The sequence below is a fragment of the Mirounga leonina genome, unplaced genomic scaffold, assembly GCF_011800145.1.
Source record: "Mirounga leonina isolate KUSES-001 unplaced genomic scaffold, KU_Mleo_1.0 Mir_168, whole genome shotgun sequence".
In the NCBI taxonomy this organism is placed as follows: domain Eukaryota; kingdom Metazoa; phylum Chordata; class Mammalia; order Carnivora; family Phocidae; genus Mirounga; species Mirounga leonina.
Window position 1 is genome coordinate 62,771,109 of NW_023270426.1, and position 18,269 is coordinate 62,789,377.

Sequence of the window (18,269 nt, forward strand, 5' to 3'; positions counted from 1 at the left end):
ATTTTCTGTTTCCTGAACCATCTCTTTTTTCTTTAAGGTTGGATATTCTGTTTATCATGATCCTTTAATTTTATTGGTTTGGTGATTCCCGGCTTTCTGTTTATGTCTTCATAAAATGGGTTATGTTGACTAGTTTAGCAGTAACTAGAATGTTTTTCTTTCCAATATTTTATCGTGAAAATTTACAAGTATACAGAAGGTTAAAAGGTATCTCCACCTCCTAGATTATACTGTTAACATTTTCCTCGACTTGCTTTATCACATAACTGTCCGTCTTCTTTCAAGCCTTTGATTTGTCTTTTTTTAAAAGTGCATCTCAGAGTGTTTCATAGTGGGTTTTTTTTTCTGTAGTTATATAGGCAGAGATGTGTTTTCTAAACAAGGGGAAAAATGTGTCTTTGAGTCAATAGGTAAGGCCTTTAGTAGTCATAGTGCCCTTAAGGCTACAGGGCTGAAAAACAGAGGTAAGCTGATGTCTTCCCCAGTTATCTAACTAAGAAGGGCTTTGTTATGTAGGAGAATTTCCCTCCTGGTCTGTTGTTCTGCACCCCCACACACACTCCTAGCCAATTTTAATCTTTCTCAGAGGCACAATGTAACCTTAGGCTTTATTATGTGATATTTTTCTCCCACATCATATATTTGTTAAGATATTAAGAATTCGCTGTTTGTGATTTAAGAAACCCAAATAACCAGTTTAAACAAGATGGAAGTTCATTTCTCATTCACATTAAGTGTAGACAACCTAGGACTTTTATGGCTTTACAGTGACCCAGGTTTCTATATTTTTGTGGTTCTGTCAAGCTTATCATGTGCCATCTTCATCTAGCCAAAATGGCTACTCCAGTTTCTGTTATGCTCACATCCCAGCCAAAAGGAAGAGAAAAAATACCCCTTGAGAATTTGTGAGAAGTTGCTTGCACCATTTTTGTTTACATCTTCTCGATCAGTACTTAGACATGCAGTCACACATAACTACTATACTACTAAGTACTTGGAAATGTGATTTTTTTTTTTTTAGAGCTTTTGATAAAGATTTTATTTTTTCCTCAGGATTGTATTTAAATTCAAATTAGTTAACATGCAATGTAGTTAGTATTAGTTTCAAGAGTAGAATCTAGTGATCACTTACATATAACATCCAGTGCTTATCACAAGTGCTTATCGCAAGTGCCCTCCTTAAGCCCATCACCCTTTTAGCCTATCCTGCCACCCACCTCCCCTGCAGCAACCTTCAGTTTGTTCTCTATAGTTAAGAGTCTCTTATGGTTTGCCTCCCTCTCTGTTTTTATCTTATTTTTCCTTCCCTTCCCCTATGTTCATCTGTTTTGTTTCTTAAATTCTACATATGAGGGAAATCATGGGATATTTGTCTTCCTCTGACTGACTTATTTCGCTTAGCATAATACACTCTAGTTCCTTCCATGTTGTTGCAAATGGCAAGATTTCATTCTTTTTGATGGCTAAGTAATATTCTAATATATATATATATATATGTTACCCATTCATCAGCCAGTTGGACATCTGGGCTCTTTCCATACTTTGGCTATTGTGCTGCTATAAACATTGGGGTGCATGTGCCCCTTTGAATCAGTATTTGTGTATCTTTTGGATAAATACCTAATAATGCAATTGCTGGCTCATAGGGTAGTTTATTTTTAACTTTATGAGGAATGTCCATACAATTTTCCAGAGTGGCTATACCAGTTTGCATTCCTACCAACATTGTAAGAGGGTTCTTCTTTCTCTGCATCCTCACCAACATCTGTTGTTTCCAAAGTTGTTAATTTTAGCCATTTTGACTGGTGTGGGGTGGTATCTCATTGTGATTTTAATTTGTATTTCACTGATGATGAGTGATGTTGAGCATTTTTTCATGTGTCTATTAGCCATTTGTAAGTTTTCTTTGGAGAAATGTCTGTTTGTGTCTTCTGCCCATTTCTTAAGTGGATTATTTATTTTTTGAGTGTTGAGATTGAAAATTTCGTTATAGACTTTGGGCTCTAGCCCTTTATCTGATACATCATTTGTAAATATCTTCTGTGGGTTGCCTTTTAGTTTTGTTGATTGTTTACTCTGCTGTATAGAAGCTTTTTATTTTGGTGAAGTCCCAATAGTTCATTTTTGCTTTTGTTTCCCTTGCCTCAAGAGACATACCTAGAAAGAAGTTGCCACAGCTAATGTCAAAGACATTAGTTACTGCCTATGTTTTCCTCTAGGATTTTGATGGATTCCTGTCTCACATTTAGGTCTTTCATCCATTTTAAGTTTATTTTTGTGTATGATGTAAGAAAATAGTCCAGTTTCATTCTTCTAAGTGTGGCTGCTCAATTTTCCCAACACCAATTGTTGAAGAGACTGTCTTTTTTCCATTGGATATTCTTTCCTGCTTTGTTGAAGATTAGTTGACCGTATAGTTGTGGGTCCACTTCTAGGTTCTCTATTCTGTTCCGTTGATCCATGTGTTTGTTTTTGTGCCAGTATCATGCTGTCTTGATGATTACAGCTTTGTAATATGGCTTGAAGTCTGGAATTGTGATGCCTCCAGCTTCAATTTTCTCTTTCAACATTCCTTTCAGGGTCTTTTCTGGTTCCATACAAATTTTAGGATTGTTTCTTCTAGCTCTGTAAAAAATGCTGGTGTTATTTGGTAGGGATTGCATTCAATGTGTAGATTACTTTTGGTAGTATACACATTTTAATGATATTTGTTCTTCCAGTCCATGAGCATGGAATGTTTTTCCATTTCTTTATGTCTTCTTCATTTTCTTTCATAAGTGTTCTATAGTTTTCGTAGTGCATATCTTTTGACTCTTTGGTTAGGTTTATCCCTAGGTTTCTTGTGGGTTTTTGTGCAATTGTAAGTGGGATCGATTCCTTGATTTCTCTTCTGATTCATTATTGGTATATAGAAATGCAACAGATTTCTGTAAGTTGATTTTATATCCTGCAACTTTGCTGAATTTATATATCAGTTCTAGCAAATTTTTGGTGGAGTCTTTCAGGTTTTATATATAGACTGTCATGTTGTCTGTGAAGAGTAAAAGCTTGACTTCTTCCTTGCTGATTCGGTTACCTTTTTTTTCTTTTTGTTGTCTGATTGCTGACACTAGTACTTCAAGTAGTATATTGAACAACAGTGGTGAGAGTAGACATCCCTGTCATGTTCCTGATCTTAGAGGAAAAGCTCTCAGTTTTTCCCATTAAGGATGGTGGTAGTTGTGGGTCTTTCACATATGGCCTTTTTGATGTTGAGGTATGTTCCTTCTATCCCTAATTTCTTGGGTATTTTTATCAAGGAAGGATGTTGTAATTTATCAACTGCTTTTTCTGCATTTATTGAGAGAATCATATGGTTCTTACCCTTTCTTTTATTAATGTGGCATATCATGTTGATTTATTTGCAGATATTAAACCACCCCTGGAGCCCAGGAATAAATCCCACTTGGTCGTGGTGAGTAATCCTTTTAATGTACTGTTGGATTTGATTAGCTAGTATCTTGTTGAGAATTTTTACATCCACGTTCATCAGAGATATTCGTTTGTAAATCTCCTTTTTAGTGGGGTCTTTGTCTGGTTTGGGGACCAAAGTAATGATGGCCTCATAGAATGAGTTTGGAAGTTTTCCTTCCATTTTTATTTTTTGGAACAGTTTCAGAAGATTAGTTTTTTTAAAATTTTTTCAAAATGTATTTAAATTCAATTAGCCAACATATAGTACATCATTAGTTTTTGATGTAGTGTTCAATGATTATGATTCATTAGTTGCATATAACACCCAGTGAATGCTTGGTAGAATTCCCCTGGGAAGCGATACAGCCCTGGATTCGTGTTTGTTGGGAAGCTTTTGATTACTGATTTGACTTCTTTTCTGGTTATGGGTCTGTTCAAACTTTCTATTTCCTCCTGTTTCAGTTTTGGTAGTTTATGTATCTAGGAATTTATCCATTTCTTCCAGATTGCCTAATTTGTTGGCATATAGTTGCTCATAATATTATCTTATAATTGTATTTCTTCAATGTTGGTTGTGATCTCTCCTCTTTCATTCATGATTTTATTTATTTGGATCCTTTCTCTTTTCTTCTTGATAAGTCTGTCTAGGGGTTTATCAATCATACTAATTGTTTCAAAGAATCAGGTCCTAGCTTTGTTGATCTGTTCTACTGTTTCTTTTTTTTTTTTTTCCAAATCATTGATTTCTGCTCTAATCCTATTTCTCTTCTCCTGCTGCATTTAGACTTTATTTGCCATTCTTTTCCCAGCTCCTTTAGGTATAAGTTTAGATTGTATGTTTGAGACTTTTGTTGTTGTTGTTGTTGTTTCTTGAGGAAGGCCTGTATTGCTATATACTTACCTCTTAGGAATGCTTTTGCTGCATCCCAAAGGTTTTAGACTGTCCTGTTTTCATTTTCATTTGCTTCCATGTATTTTTTTTTTTATTTCTTCTTTAATTTCCTGGTTAACCCATTCATCTTTAGTAGGATGTTCGTTAACCTCCATGTATTTGTGGTCTTTCCAATTTTTTTCTTTTTTTTTTTTTTAAGATTTTTTTTTTATTTATTTGACAGAGAGAGACACAGCGATAGAGGGAACACAAGCAGGAGGGGTAGGAGAGGGAGAAGCAGACTTCCCGCTGAGCAGGGAGCCTGATGCGGGGCTCGATCCCAGGATCCTGAGATCATGACCTGAGCCGAAGGCAGACGTTTAACGACTGAGTCACGCAGGCGCCCCTCCAATTTTTTTCTTGTGGTTGACTTCAAGTTTCATAGTGTTGTCTGAAAATATGCATGGTATGGTCTCAATCTTTTTGTACTGGTTGAGGCCTATTTTGTGACCCATATATGATCTATTCTGGAGAATGTTTCATGTGCACTTGAAAAGAATGTGTATTCTGCTGCTTTAGGATGAAATGCTTTGAATGTATCTATTAAGTCGATTTGGTCCAGTGTGGTCATTAAAAGTCATTGTTTCCTTGTTGATCTTCTGCTTATATGATCTGTCTGTTGCTATGAGAGGGGTGTTAAAATCCCCTACTATTATTATATCAATGAGGTGGGTTTTTTTTTTAAGATTTTATTTATTTATTTGACAGAGACACAGTGAGAGTGGGGACACAAGTAGGGGGGAGTGGGAGATGGAGAAGCAGGCTTCCCGCGGAGCAGGGAGCCCAATGCGGGGCTTGATCCCAGGACCCTGGGATCCATGACCTGAGCCGAAGGCAGATGCTTAATGACTGAGCCACCCAGGCGCCCCTATCAATGAGATTTTTTAAGTTATTAATTGATTTATATATTTGGCTGCTCCCAAGTTGGGGGCCTAAATATTTACAATTGTTAGATCTTGTTGGCTAGACCCCTTTATTATGATATAGTGCCCTTCTTCACCTCTTATTACAGTCTTTGTTTTAAAATCTAGTTTGTCGAACACTACATCAAAAACTAATGATGTACTATATGTTAGCTAATTGAACATAATAAAAAAATAATCAAAAAAAGAAAAAATCTAGTCACACACTTTCCAGGGTCTGGCACTTCAGGAAGTGTTTCTAATGTATGCTGCCTGCACTCTGTTGTTGTGTCTTAGCTGCTCTTTCCCACAGGTCAGTCATCTACGGAGTTCCTCCTTGCTTGCAGTGGGGAGCGTTTGGGCCTTTAACTAGGTGTGCTTTGATTGGTTTGTTAAGATAAGCCTCATAAAAGAAAAAAAGAAAAAAAAAAAAACTGGCCCAAAAAAGAAAGAGAAAAGGAAAAGGAACAAAAAAAGCAAACAAACAACTATAAACTTGATTCAAAAAAAAAAAAAAAAAAAGACAGAAAGAAAAAAGCCTAATTCAAAACATGAGAAAAGGGAACATAGAAACAAAAAACTATAAGCCTGATCTCAAAGAAAAAAGGAAAAAACAATAAGTACATGCAGGGGGTCTGTGTTGTTCCTGTGGGAGAAAGTCCCACTGGGCTGGCTCACAGTCAGATCTGCCCTAGTAAAGCTGCCCCTGCAGGCCACAGGGGGGTGGGGCTTCATGTAAGAGCTCCAGCCTCTACTGGGGGCACTGTGTTTCTCTCTCAAGTCCAGTAGTGCTGGTGGGCAAGGGGGCAGTGTGGTGGTAGAAGGTCGCATCACTCTGCCCTCTTATCCCTGGGGAGGTGAACTGGGAGCCACTGCTGCTCAGGGGGCCCTTACAGAAAAGCGAACGATCTTCCTTTCTGTGGCCCAAGCCTCTGTCAGATCCCTGCCCTCAACCTGTCTGTCCCTGGGCCTTTGGCAAGTCTAGCACCACAGTACTCCTGTGCTTTATCTCTGGTGTGCCGCTGGGATTCAAAACTCCAAATCTTAAATAACCCGGCAAGGCATGAACCAGCTCTCCTCCCCCTGAGGACAGCCTTGCAGTGCTTTGCCCAGCGCTGCTCTGTCCCAGAAAAGCAGTCCCATGGCCATGATGGTGTCTGGAGTTTATGGTGCAGTGCAGTGAAAAGCTGTGAATGGGTTATCTGCCCTCTACGCTCACAGTTCTCCTGTGTTTTATCTCTGGTTGGGGGGGCTAGGATTCAAAACTCCAAATCTTAAATGACCTAGCAAGGCATGGACCTGCTCTCTTCCCCTGGAGGAGAACCTCGCAGCACTGCCCCCAGCGTTGCTCTGTCCCAGAAAAGCACCTGCATGGCCATGAAGGTGCCTGGAGTCTATGGTGCAGCATAGCAAAAAGCTGCGATCATGCTATCTGCTCTCTGCACGTGCATCTGTCCCCTGCTGTTGAATGGCTGCTCAGTGGCACCCACTGGGTCTGTCGTTCTTGGAGAGAGAATCTATCCTCTTCCAAATGTACTCCAGGAAGGAGGAGGTTCTCTCCCAGCACAACCCAGGGGAATCCCCACACCAGGCTGTCCACCATCCACTCCTGGGCCTCCGACCTCTCTCCCCAGGGCACTGCTGCCCGCCCAGCTTGATTCCAGTGCATGGTGTGGACTTCTAAAACCTCAGAATTTGGGCTCCACAGTTTACAAAAAACTTGCAATAGTCAGTTCCTCTCGATTCCCAAGTCAGTGGTCCTGGGGGAGTGTTTTTCTTGCATGATCCCAATACTCTCTCTCCAACCCCCCCCCCCTTCCTCTCCATAAAAAGGACTCCCACCCCCTCCATGGCACTGCGGCTTTTCTCTCCCCTAATTCATGTCTCTGAACCTTGCAGCTGCCATGTTCTTTCCCTCTAATTGTGTAGACTGTTTTCTTAATCCTCAGATGGATATCCTAGTTGTTCAAAATGTTCTGATGCTGATCTAGCTGTGTTCAAGGAAGGAACAAGCCCAGGGTTCTCCCACTAATCTGCCATCTTAATTCTTCCTTGGGAAATATGATCTTGATCTGAGGTGACCGTGTGTTTTACAAAACAAAGGGAGAATGGATGTTGCAAGTACAAGTAGCAGTCTCTGCCTTAGGCCTTAACATCCACGTTATTTCCAGGAAGACATTTCCCAAGCAGATTGTTCACTTTCAATGAGGAACCATTCTTAGCATGTTAGGCTGGGGAAAAGAGTCCAAACACACTTATCTGAGCCCAAGATAGTTGTTTCTGTTTAGGTGGCCATCTTGAAACAGAAGCTTCCCTCAGTGATTTTCAAAGTGCCATGGAATTGCTTTAAGAATTTTCTAAGAAAGTGGATATATACTATCTAAATAACTTCCTTAACCTTCATATCTGTTTTATAAATTGTATTTCCTAGAGTAAGAATTTATCTGAAGAAAGCATTATTCTGTGGAAGTTTGAAAGCTATTGTCAGTATCCTCTACAGATAGCAAAGGTTCTCTAGGTGGGGAGGGAGAGAGAGAAGCAGGCTCCCCGCTGAGCAGAGAGAGCCCGATGCGGGGCTCTATCCCAGGTCCCTGGGAGCATGACCTGAGCTGAAGGCAGCCGCTTAACCGACTGAGCCACCCAGGTGTCCCTGGAGTAGATATTTTTTAATTTGCTGTTTGCTTATGGGACATTTCCAGAGCCCTATTTTTGTTTTTGAACTCTTATTTGGGGGAGTGGGTCAGCGGAGTTTCTCGTGCTGTTATGCTAGAAGTCAATACCAGGTGTGCAGTTTGGGACAGCTGGAGTCTCTTTTTATTTCTGGTGTGTTAATTTTACTTTTGAGCCCAGCTCCAGTATTCTGTTTTTATTTTTTATATTCCACTTATTAATACTATGTGGTTGGGTTAGAGGTGGTGTGTTAAAGCCTGAACTTTGCTGTACATCTCTTTTTTATAATTGACATATAATTGACTTATAACATCATATTAGTTTCAGGTGCACAATGTAATTATTTGATATTTGTATATTCTGTGAGATGACTGCCACAAAAAGTCTAATTAACATCCTTCACCGTACGTAGTTAAAATGTTTTTTCTTGTAATGAGAATTTTTAAGATTTCCTCTCAGCAACTTTCAAATATGAAATACAATAATTTTAAATATAGTCATTATGCTGCACATTACACCCCATATCTTATTTATTTTATAACTTGAAGTTTATGCCTTTTGACCAATTTTGCCCACTCCCCTCCAGTCCCATGTCTGCCATCACCAATCTGTTTCCTCTAAGAGCTTGTGTTTTGTTTTTTTGTTTTAGATTCCACAAAAAAAATGAGATCATACAGTATTTCTTTTTCTCTGTCTGAGAAAAGGATCATCCATAGTGTCACAAATGGCAAGATTTCAGTCTTTTTTGTGGCTGAATAATATTCTAATGTGTGTGTATATGTGTGTGGACATTTTCTTCATTTACTATTAATCTAGTAATCCATGAATATATCAGTGGACACTTAAGATTGTTTCGATGTCTTGGCTATTATAAGTAATGCTGAAATGTATATGGGATTGCATTTTGTTGTTGTTGTTGTTGTTAATGCTTTCATTTTCCTCAGATAATCACCCAGAAGTGGCTTGCTAGATCTTATGGTATTTTTATTTTTAATCACTTGAAGAACATCCGTACTGTTTTCCATAGTAGCCGCACCAATTTACATTCCCACATTTAGATGCTCCACATCCTTATCCACATTTGGGATTTCTTGTCCTTTTTTTTTTTTTTACCTTGATAGTAGACATTCTAGCAGGTATAATGTAATATCTCACTGTGATTTTGATTTGCATTTTCCTGATGATTAGTGATGTTGAGCATCATTTCATGTACCTCTGGCAGTCTGTATGTCTTTGGAAAATTATTCAGATTTTCTATTCATCTCAATCAGAATTCTTTTGCTATTGAGTTGTATGAGTTTTAAAATATTTTCAATATTAGCCTTTTCTCAGATATATAATATGCAAATATTATCTCCCATTCAACAGGTCGCCTTTTTATTTTGATGTTTTCCTTTGCTGTGTAGATTTTTAGTTTGATATAGTCTCATTTGTTTATTTTTACTTTTGTTGCCTTTACTTTTGGTGCCAAATTCCAAAAATTATTGCAAAGACATGTCAAGGAGCTGATCAGTTGTGTTTTCTATTACAACTTTTTTGGATGGGGAGTGCCTGGGTGGTTCAGTTGGTTGAGCATCCAACTCTTGATTTCTGTTCAGGTCAAGATCTCAGGTTGTGAGATTGAGCGCCGTATTGGGCTCTGCACTGGGCATGGAACCTGCTTAAGATTTTCTCTTTCCATATCCCTCTGCCCCTCCCCCCATAAATAAATAAATAAATAAAGTTTTATGGTTTGGGTCTTACATAAAGCTTTAATCCATTTTGAGTTGATTTTTGTTTATGGTATAAGATATAGGTCCAGTTTTACTCTTTAGCACGTGACTGCCCAGTTTTCCCAACACCATTTTTTGAAGAGACTGTCCATTTCCCATTGTATATTGTTGACCTCTTTGTTATAAACTAACCATGTAAGTATGGGTTTATTTCTGGCCTCTCTAATCTGTTCCATTGTTCTTTGTGTCTCTTCTAATGCCAGTGCCACACTGTTTTGATAACTATAGTTTTGTAATAGAGTTTGAGATCAGGAAATATACCTCCAGCTTTGTTGTTCTTTCTCAAGATTGCTTTTGATATTCAAGGTCTTTTATGGTTCAAATTTTAGGATTGCTTGTTCGTTCTATTTTTGTGAAAAATATAATCAGTACTTTGATAGGGATTACATTAATTCTCAGGATTGTTTTGGGAATTATGGGCATTTTAACAGTGTTAATTCTTTTAATCCATTAGCACAAAATACCTTTCCATTTATTTGTGTCTTTTTCAATTTATTTGTTTTAATGGTTTATAGTTCTGAATGCACAGACCTTGTACTTCTCTGGCTTAATTTATTTTTAGGTATTTTATTCTTTTTTTTTTTTTTAAAGAGCAGGGAGCCTGATGAGGGGCTCGATCCCAGGACCCTGGGATCATGACCTGAGCAGAAGGCAGATGCTTAACCATCTGAGCCACCCAGGCACCCCGGTATTTTATTCTTTTTGATGGCATCGTAAATGGGATTATTTTCTTTATTTCTCTTGTAGCTCATTATTAATGTATAGATAAACAACAGATTTTTGCATATTGATTTTGTATCCTGCAACTTTACTGAATTTGGTGATTAATTCAGAAAGTTTTTGGTATAGTTTGGTATATATAAAGTCTCTTTCATTTCTGATATATTTGTTAGTCCTCCCTTTTTCTTAGACTAAAGTTTTATTAATTTTCTTTATATTTTCAAAGAATCAGATCTTATTTTCATTCATCTTTTCTGTTGTCTTTTTAGTCTCTATTTATTATTTTTCTGATTTTTGTTATTTCCTTCTTTCTACTAACTTTGGGTGGTGTTCTTCTTTTTCTAGTTCCTTCAGGTATAAAGGTAGGTTGTTTGAGATTTTTCTTGACCTTGAAATAAACATTTATCACTATGAACTTCCCTCTTAGAACTTCTTTTGCTGAATCCCATAAGTTTTAGTATCCTGTATTTCCATTTTCATTTGTCTCAATGTAGTTTTTTATTTCTCTTGATTTCTTTGGTTCATTGGTTGTTCAGTAGCATGTTGTTTACCACATATTCATGAATTTTCTAGTTTCTTCTTGTAATTGGTTTCTAGTTTCATACCATTGTGGTCAGAAAAGATGCTTGATATGACTTTACTCTTATTAAATTTATTACGACTTTTTTTGTGTGGCCTAATCTTTGATCTGTCCTGGAGAATGTTCCATGTGCATTTGAGAAGACTGTGTACTCTGTTGTTGGATAGAAGTGTATATATCCTTTAAGTCCATCTGGTGTAATGTGATGTTTAAGGCTGATGTTTCCTTGTTGATTTGTCTCAGGCTGATGGTGTCTCAAGCAGCAAGTTTTAAAGTAAGCAAATTTTTCTAGTTCTTTGGGACTGCAAGCATAAGCTCCAATTGCTACCAGAGCCAGGGTATCTAGAGGAGTTAATCTGGGCAGAAGCTGCAAAAATTGTAGCTCCAGATGAGTGTATAAGCTCCTTTCTGGGAGATTCTGGCAAGCTGTAGCAAGGCTGACATAGAGTGTCTCCTGGCGAATGCTACCTATGAGCATCTCCATAGACGTCTAGATGTGTGCCAGACCTGAAGCCTGCCCCTCAGCCTGAAGCTCCAGGACAAGTAAAAAGGCCTCTTTCACAGAAATTCTGAAAATATGTTTTAGTCTTCTGTCTCTGCTGTGCCCTTGGCGTGGTAGCCTTCCCAGAACTGTCTCTCTGATTGTTGCAGTCCTGTGGGACCCAGGAACATAAGCTTCCCCTGGGCACCAGAGCCAGACAGTGAAGGGGCATCCCCTGCATGGCAGCAGAAAAGACCAGAGCACCAGAAGTAAAATCACTTTATCAGATGTGTGTACAATTTCCCTTCCAAAAGATACCAGTGCTCTGGTGCATGGTAGATGGAGAGTAGGAAGATAGTGCCCATCTTTCAAGGTTTCTGGAAAGGATTACAGATAGCCCTGAGATGTGTTTTGAATTAGAAGCCTGCCCCTCAGGTTGCAGCTGTGATGTTAAACTAATAGGCCTTGTTGACAGAAGATTGAACTCCTGGCTCCTTTGCCTTTTTCTGTGCCCTGAGAATGGCAGCTATTTAAGAACTCCTCCATTACTTAGTTTCCTGTGGGAACTGTGACCATAAGCCCCACTGACTACCAGAGCCAGGTGATGTAGAGGTGAACCCTGATGGCAGCCACAAAAACTGTGATGCTAGACAAGGACATAAGCTCCTTCCTGGGAGATAACAGTGAGCTGGAGTGAGGCAGAGAGAGAGAGCACAAAGATTTCATTTACTGGCCTCTGTTCCCTGAGAGCTTCTCCATAGGACCCTATATCAATGCCAAAGCAAAAACCTGCCTCTTAGGCCTAAGCTCCTAAACAAGCAGGTAAGTCTCCTTCCCAGAAAGACTGCTGTGTGTTGGTGGGGGAGTATGGGGGTGGGGGGGTTGATCATCTGCTCATCTGCTCTCTGTGTAGTGCCCTGGGAATGGTAATCTGCCAAGAATGGTCTCTCCAATTGTTACAGTCCCATAGCACCCAGGAACACAACCTTCCCCCCAGTCTCCACAGTCAGGTGAAGAAAGAGCATCCCCTGGGTGACATTCATAAAAACTGGGGTACCAAAAGGTGTAACAGTTCCCCTCTGGAAGATAATGGCACTCTTCAGTGCAGCAAAGGGAGAGTGTGTAGATGGTGTCCACCAGCTAGAGCAAGGCTGAGGGGTTTGTAAAGGTGGTGCCCACTGGAAAGAAGAAAAAAGATGATGCCCACAGTTTACAGAGCAGCAAAGGGGGGTGTAATGATGCTGCCCACTTTGGGGGTGGGGAAAGGCCTAGGCTTTTGAAAAAACTCAGGAATGCAATGCATTGTGGTGCTTTTAGATTAGCAAATGAGATTCTTCCACATAAAATTTGGGCATGAACAGCTGCTTCTGAGCCTGGGTGTGGGACAGGTAAGTCTGAGTGTATCAGTCCTTTTAAGACTCGTTTTTCAGATCACTGTAGGGTTGTATGTCTTGTATTTATAAGCCCCATTGTTTTTCAAAGCTAGATGTTTTGGGGGCTCATCTCTTAGGTGAAGGTCTTAAAAGTTGAAGTGCCCCATTTGGGGTTCAAACCGTTCTCTCTTTAGGGAGAAGCTATGGGTTTTGAGTTCCCTACTGAGTGTACGTTTTCAAGCCAGGGGTTGGTTTTATGGTTAGCGTGTGTTTCAGTCTTTCCTACCTGCTTTGATGTAGTATTTTTCTCATTTGCCTGATGTGTAGCTGTTGCTTAGCTAGTTTTTAGTTTTTTTCCAGAGGAATTGTACCATGTGTAGCTGTAGATTCAATGTGTCCATGAGAGGAGGTCAGGATCTTTCTACATTGCCGTCTTGAAGTAGAACCTCACTATGCATCTTTATTTAAAAATCTCGGTCAGTTTCTTCACATTTCTATAATGTGGCTGTCAATACAAATCTCAATAGGGGCTTAGAAGGGATTTAATTGGCTATTTAATATAGAGTGTCTGGCACATAGCCTGGTTTACTGTAGCAATAAAAATTAAGTCCTAGCTCTTCATTCCTAGTCCAACTCCACTTCTACTTCTCAACATGGTTACCCTCATTAAGGATATTTCTGTGCCTAAATCCTGATTGGTAGTGGATAGACTCCAGAGTGGCTCCCATCATCCTCACCTCTTGGCATTCATGCTGTTCTGTGATCCCTCCCCCGGGGCATGGGCAGGATGAGTGATTTGCTTTTGACAATTAGAATTTCTTAAAGGTGATGGAATATGCATGGTGTGTGTGATTACATTACATACAGTTGTAACATTGACCTTACAAGGAGATTCTTTGTCCCTTGCTGACTTTGAGGAAGCAAAAGGCCATTTTGGGAAGACACACATGGCAAGTAACTGAGGTCCTGAGTCTGATAGCCTGCAGGATAATGAATGTTGTCTACAACCACTTTGAAATGGATCCTTCCCCAGTTGAACCTCAGATGAGACCACAGCCCTGGCTGATACTTTCATTTTAGCTATGTAATGTCCTAAACCATCCCCAGACCCCTGATACACAGAGACTATGAAATAATTTGTTTTAAGCTGCTAAATTCTATCATTAATTTTGTGCAGCAATAGGTAACTAATACGATCTTTATTTGTGCAAATAATTACATTTTAAAAGGAAAAGTGTTTTATAAGGTTGTGAATTCTTTAAATTCTGGAGAAACAAGAGTTTACTGCTTTATTGATGATACTGTTGAAAACATTTCTCAAAGGCAAAGAGGATAGTTTTTGTCATTGTGTGGACTAATAGCTGATGCTGAATATACTGGTCTCACAGTTCCCTATTAAAATTTAAGAGCTTTCAGGCATCTTGTTAGGAATATTTTGCAGTGGTATTTCCACATACTGCAGTTTTGGGGTGTGTGCATGTGTTTGGTGGGGGTTAAAAAAATGTAACATAAAATCTACCATCTTTACCTTTATTTTAAAGTATATAGTTCAGTAGTGTTAAGTATATTCACCATATTGTGAAACAGAGCTCCAGAACTTTTCCATCTTATAAAACTGAAACTCTGTACTCATTCTACAACTCTTCTTTTCCCTAGCCCCAAGTAACCACCATTCTACTTTCTGTCTCTATGGATTTGACTAGTTTAGTTACCCCATATAAGGGGAACCATACAGTATTTGTCTTTTTCTGACTGTCTTATTTCATTTAGCATAATGTCCTCAAAGTTCATCCATGTTGTAGCATGTGATAAGATTTCTTTCCTATTGAAGTCTGAATACAGCTTTTTTATGTTTTTAATTACAAAATATTTCAAGCATAATGAAAAGTATAAAAAAACTTTAAAATTTTTTTTTATAATAAGAAATGCTAACTACAAACAACCTGAAGCTCTCTGTGACTCAGAAATATATGAAATGGAATAATAGAATACTTTGAGTAAGAACATATTGGTAGAAAAAAATAAGTGATTTATTTTTCACATTTTTTGCTAGATAATTCTATAAAGAGTGTTTGGTAGAGACAACAAAAATGTAAAATATCTGAAATACACATTATCACCTATATTTTATTAAGAATTAATTCATACTGTTTCACATAGTAACTGATAAAACAATAAAATAGATACATCTTTATAATTACATAAAAATACAGTTAAACAGAACACAGAAGAAAGATAATATTTTGGTAATAAACATATTGGGATATATAAAGTATTAGGCTTCATTCTTGTTGTTAACTTACACAAATGCAAAATAAACATGAGGAAGAGTAACCATTTTGAAATACCATTCTTATCATACTTAAGAAACATGTTAAGCATAAAGTCAAAATGATCTGATAAATCAATGTCTTATCATTTAGCATACCCAGTTATAAATTTTATTCCACTTACAGTTGCAGTAATTTCACGGAACAAATATAGAAGAGAATTCATCTGGGGTCGCCTGGGTGGCTCAGTTGGTTAAGCAACTGATTCTTGATTTTAGCTCAGGTCATGATCTCAGGGTTGTGAAATCGAGCCCCACATCGGGTTGTGTGCTGGGCATGGAGCTGTGTGCTGGGTGTCTCTCTCCCTCTACCCTCCCCATCGCTCACTCTGTTTTTCTCTCTCTCTCTCAAAAAAAAAAAAAAAAGAAGAAGAAGAAGAAGAAAATTCATCTGCAAACTCTTCTGTTTTCCACATTTCTCTCCTTCCATTTGATCTTCTCCCCTTACTATTCTAAATTCCTTTCAAATGGAGCCATAGAGAATGTTTTTTTTTTTTTTCTAGAGGAAGTAAGTCACTTCTCAGGATTACTATAGAAATGTTCAGATTCAGTTAAAAAAAACAGTGTCAAAAGATGATCTTTAGATATATTAGAAGACAAAGAACCCAAATATGAAATCCTTTACTTTATAAGATTATTTAGTTTATTGGCTCAGTTTATTTTTATTTTGACTTTCTATTTTAGTGTTTTTTCCAATAAAATATATTATGCAGTTTTACACAGACGATCATAAAGCTGAAGAAAGAAAGTCAACTGTTGTCTTAAATTGATTATTATAGTAACTGTTTATAGGTAAGTTCATTTCTTATGAAAATTTCTTACCATTTTTAAATGGTCTGTATAGAATTTTAAAATTATTTATGTATTTTAGAGAGAGAGAGAGTATGAGTGGGGGGAGAGGCAGAGGGGCAGGGAGAGGGAGAGAATCTCAAGCAGACTTTGCACTGAGTTTGGATCCCGAGGTGGGGCTCGATCCCGCAACCCTGAAATCAGGATCTGAGCTGAAACCAAGAGTCAGACACTTCAACCCACTGTGCCACCCGGGTGCCCCAGTCTGTATAGAATTTTTAGAAATTATTTCAACCATGTCTTAAAGCATTTGGCTTATGATTATACTGATTAACAAAAATACATTTTTTTTAGAAATAAAATGTGTTACTGGTAGGCAGCTAGCTACATGGGCATTTATATGTTTTTATGTAGGAATTAATGCAAGAGATTTTCTAAGGTGGCCTCCTCTGCACTCTAAGATTTTACTTTTTGAAAAATGCATAGTACTTTCCTTTGGAAATTATGTAGCCTACACATTTTATAAAAATCACAGAATGTGGGAATATGGACAATCTGAGAACATCAGAAACATGATGTTCGATATCATATGGTCTAAAATAGATAAGGCTTCTCCCAAATATCCTGTAGATTGCTTAACAGTTGAATTGCCTTTTTGTCTTCTTTTAATGACAGTCATTCAAACAACTGTGTTTATTAATTGCCCACTACATGAATAACTCTGTGGCAGGTATTTGAGGAGACTATGAAATCCCTTAAAAAGGGAGACTTCATATTATAAGCCCCTTGAGGTTTTCATAATCTAATACCATGCACTAAGGATACAGTAAATATAACTTGATGTAGAGGGCACTAAAACACATTCCATTTCCTTAGTGTGTGTGCGTGTGCATGTCAATATAATAGAAATAAAAGAAATAACAGGAACTAGGGGCTTGTTGGAATGAGTTTTGAATGTTATTTTGGAAGAAAGATGCTTTCCAGTTGGGAAAAATAGTAAGCATGTGAACTAGGAGGATGACAAGCAGTTGCTTGAATATGGAGACATTGGGTATAGGATCTGAAAGCATATGATTGAAAATTTGAATGTGGTGTTTGAAAAACCACTATAGGCAGAGATAGGACTAAAGTTATACTTCAGGAGAATGTTTTTGTGGTTATGATTCAGATAAACTGCTTGAGGAAGAGGCTTTGGGAAAGGAGGCTGATACATTGTGGGTTTTAAAAGTGACTAAGACCTGTACCTGGGCTATAGCTGTAAAATTAAATTGAAATTGTCAGATGACCCTCAAGGGGCTATGTTACTCCATTCAACTCAACATCTAAATGCTGTATTTAAAAATCCTTAGGGAAAAGATTTCTAAACATTTTGTCTGTTGTCATAGATACTTCAAGACTAAGAAGAAAAAAAAATAATTCAAAGGGAACACGAGATGGCAGCAGTTATATCATATAAAGAGAACAACTGAGGAAAGAAAAACATTTGAAATTATTTTTAAAGTAAAAAATATGTAGCACTTTATTCTTTATGTGGTGTATTCCTTTTCATTTCAGAGATTACTCAGTTATTGGTTTCATGCTTCACAGCACATCTGAGGTTCATTCTGACTGTAGTAAAAATCCTACTCCATTACATGTGATTATTTCCTAAAATAAAGCTGTTGCTGTTTTCTGCAGATTACGGTTCCTCTGTGTTATCTGTGGCAGAAGAGTTCTGGATGGTGCAAAATTGTTTTAAATGTTCCAGCATCGCTTTTTCTTCCTCTTCTAGTCTCTCATCCTTCCTCATTTCCCATCTAAAAGAAAAATCACATCTTAGTATTTTTGAACTTCCAAGCACTCAGTTATTCAAGGCTTGAATATGTGTAGTCAACACTCAAGTTATTCAAGGCTCAAATATGTGTAGTCACTGGTTTACTGAGGCATCTATTTCTCCTTGTTTATTCTTTTACTGACTCCCTTTTGGGCACCAAATTTCACTGGCGCTGCTCCTGCAGAATGGGCCAGAAAAATGGGAGAGCAAAGTGGAGTCAAACCAGTTCCAGTCTAGGGTAAAGTTTTAAAGTATTGTTTTAAATATGTTAATTTAAAAAATTTAGATGCCTTACTAGGATATACATGCATATAAATAAAACCTAGAATTAGCAATTAATAAGCAAATATTTTGCATAGTATTTTTCTCACTGATCAGTGTATCGGTGGCTTTAAGTTGCAGAGAGATTTGCCAGGAAGACCTCAGCAGCAAGAAGAATTATTAAGCTAAACTGAA

The 18,269-nt window shown here is 37.9% G+C and overlaps 1 protein-coding gene across 1 annotated transcript in view; it reads right to left on the minus strand.

Annotated features, from left to right (window-relative positions):
- Positions 1-16,750: 16,750 nt before the first annotated feature.
- The window catches only part of KIAA0825 (KIAA0825 ortholog), a 399,584-nt gene continuing 398,065 nt past the window's right edge, over positions 16,751-18,269 (minus strand). Inside the window, exon 21 of the mRNA XM_035014870.1 lies at positions 16,751-17,796. Within this exon, the coding sequence (XP_034870761.1) occupies positions 17,679-17,796 (118 nt within the window). The 3' untranslated portion in view covers positions 16,751-17,678. The remainder of the gene's footprint in view (positions 17,797-18,269) is intronic.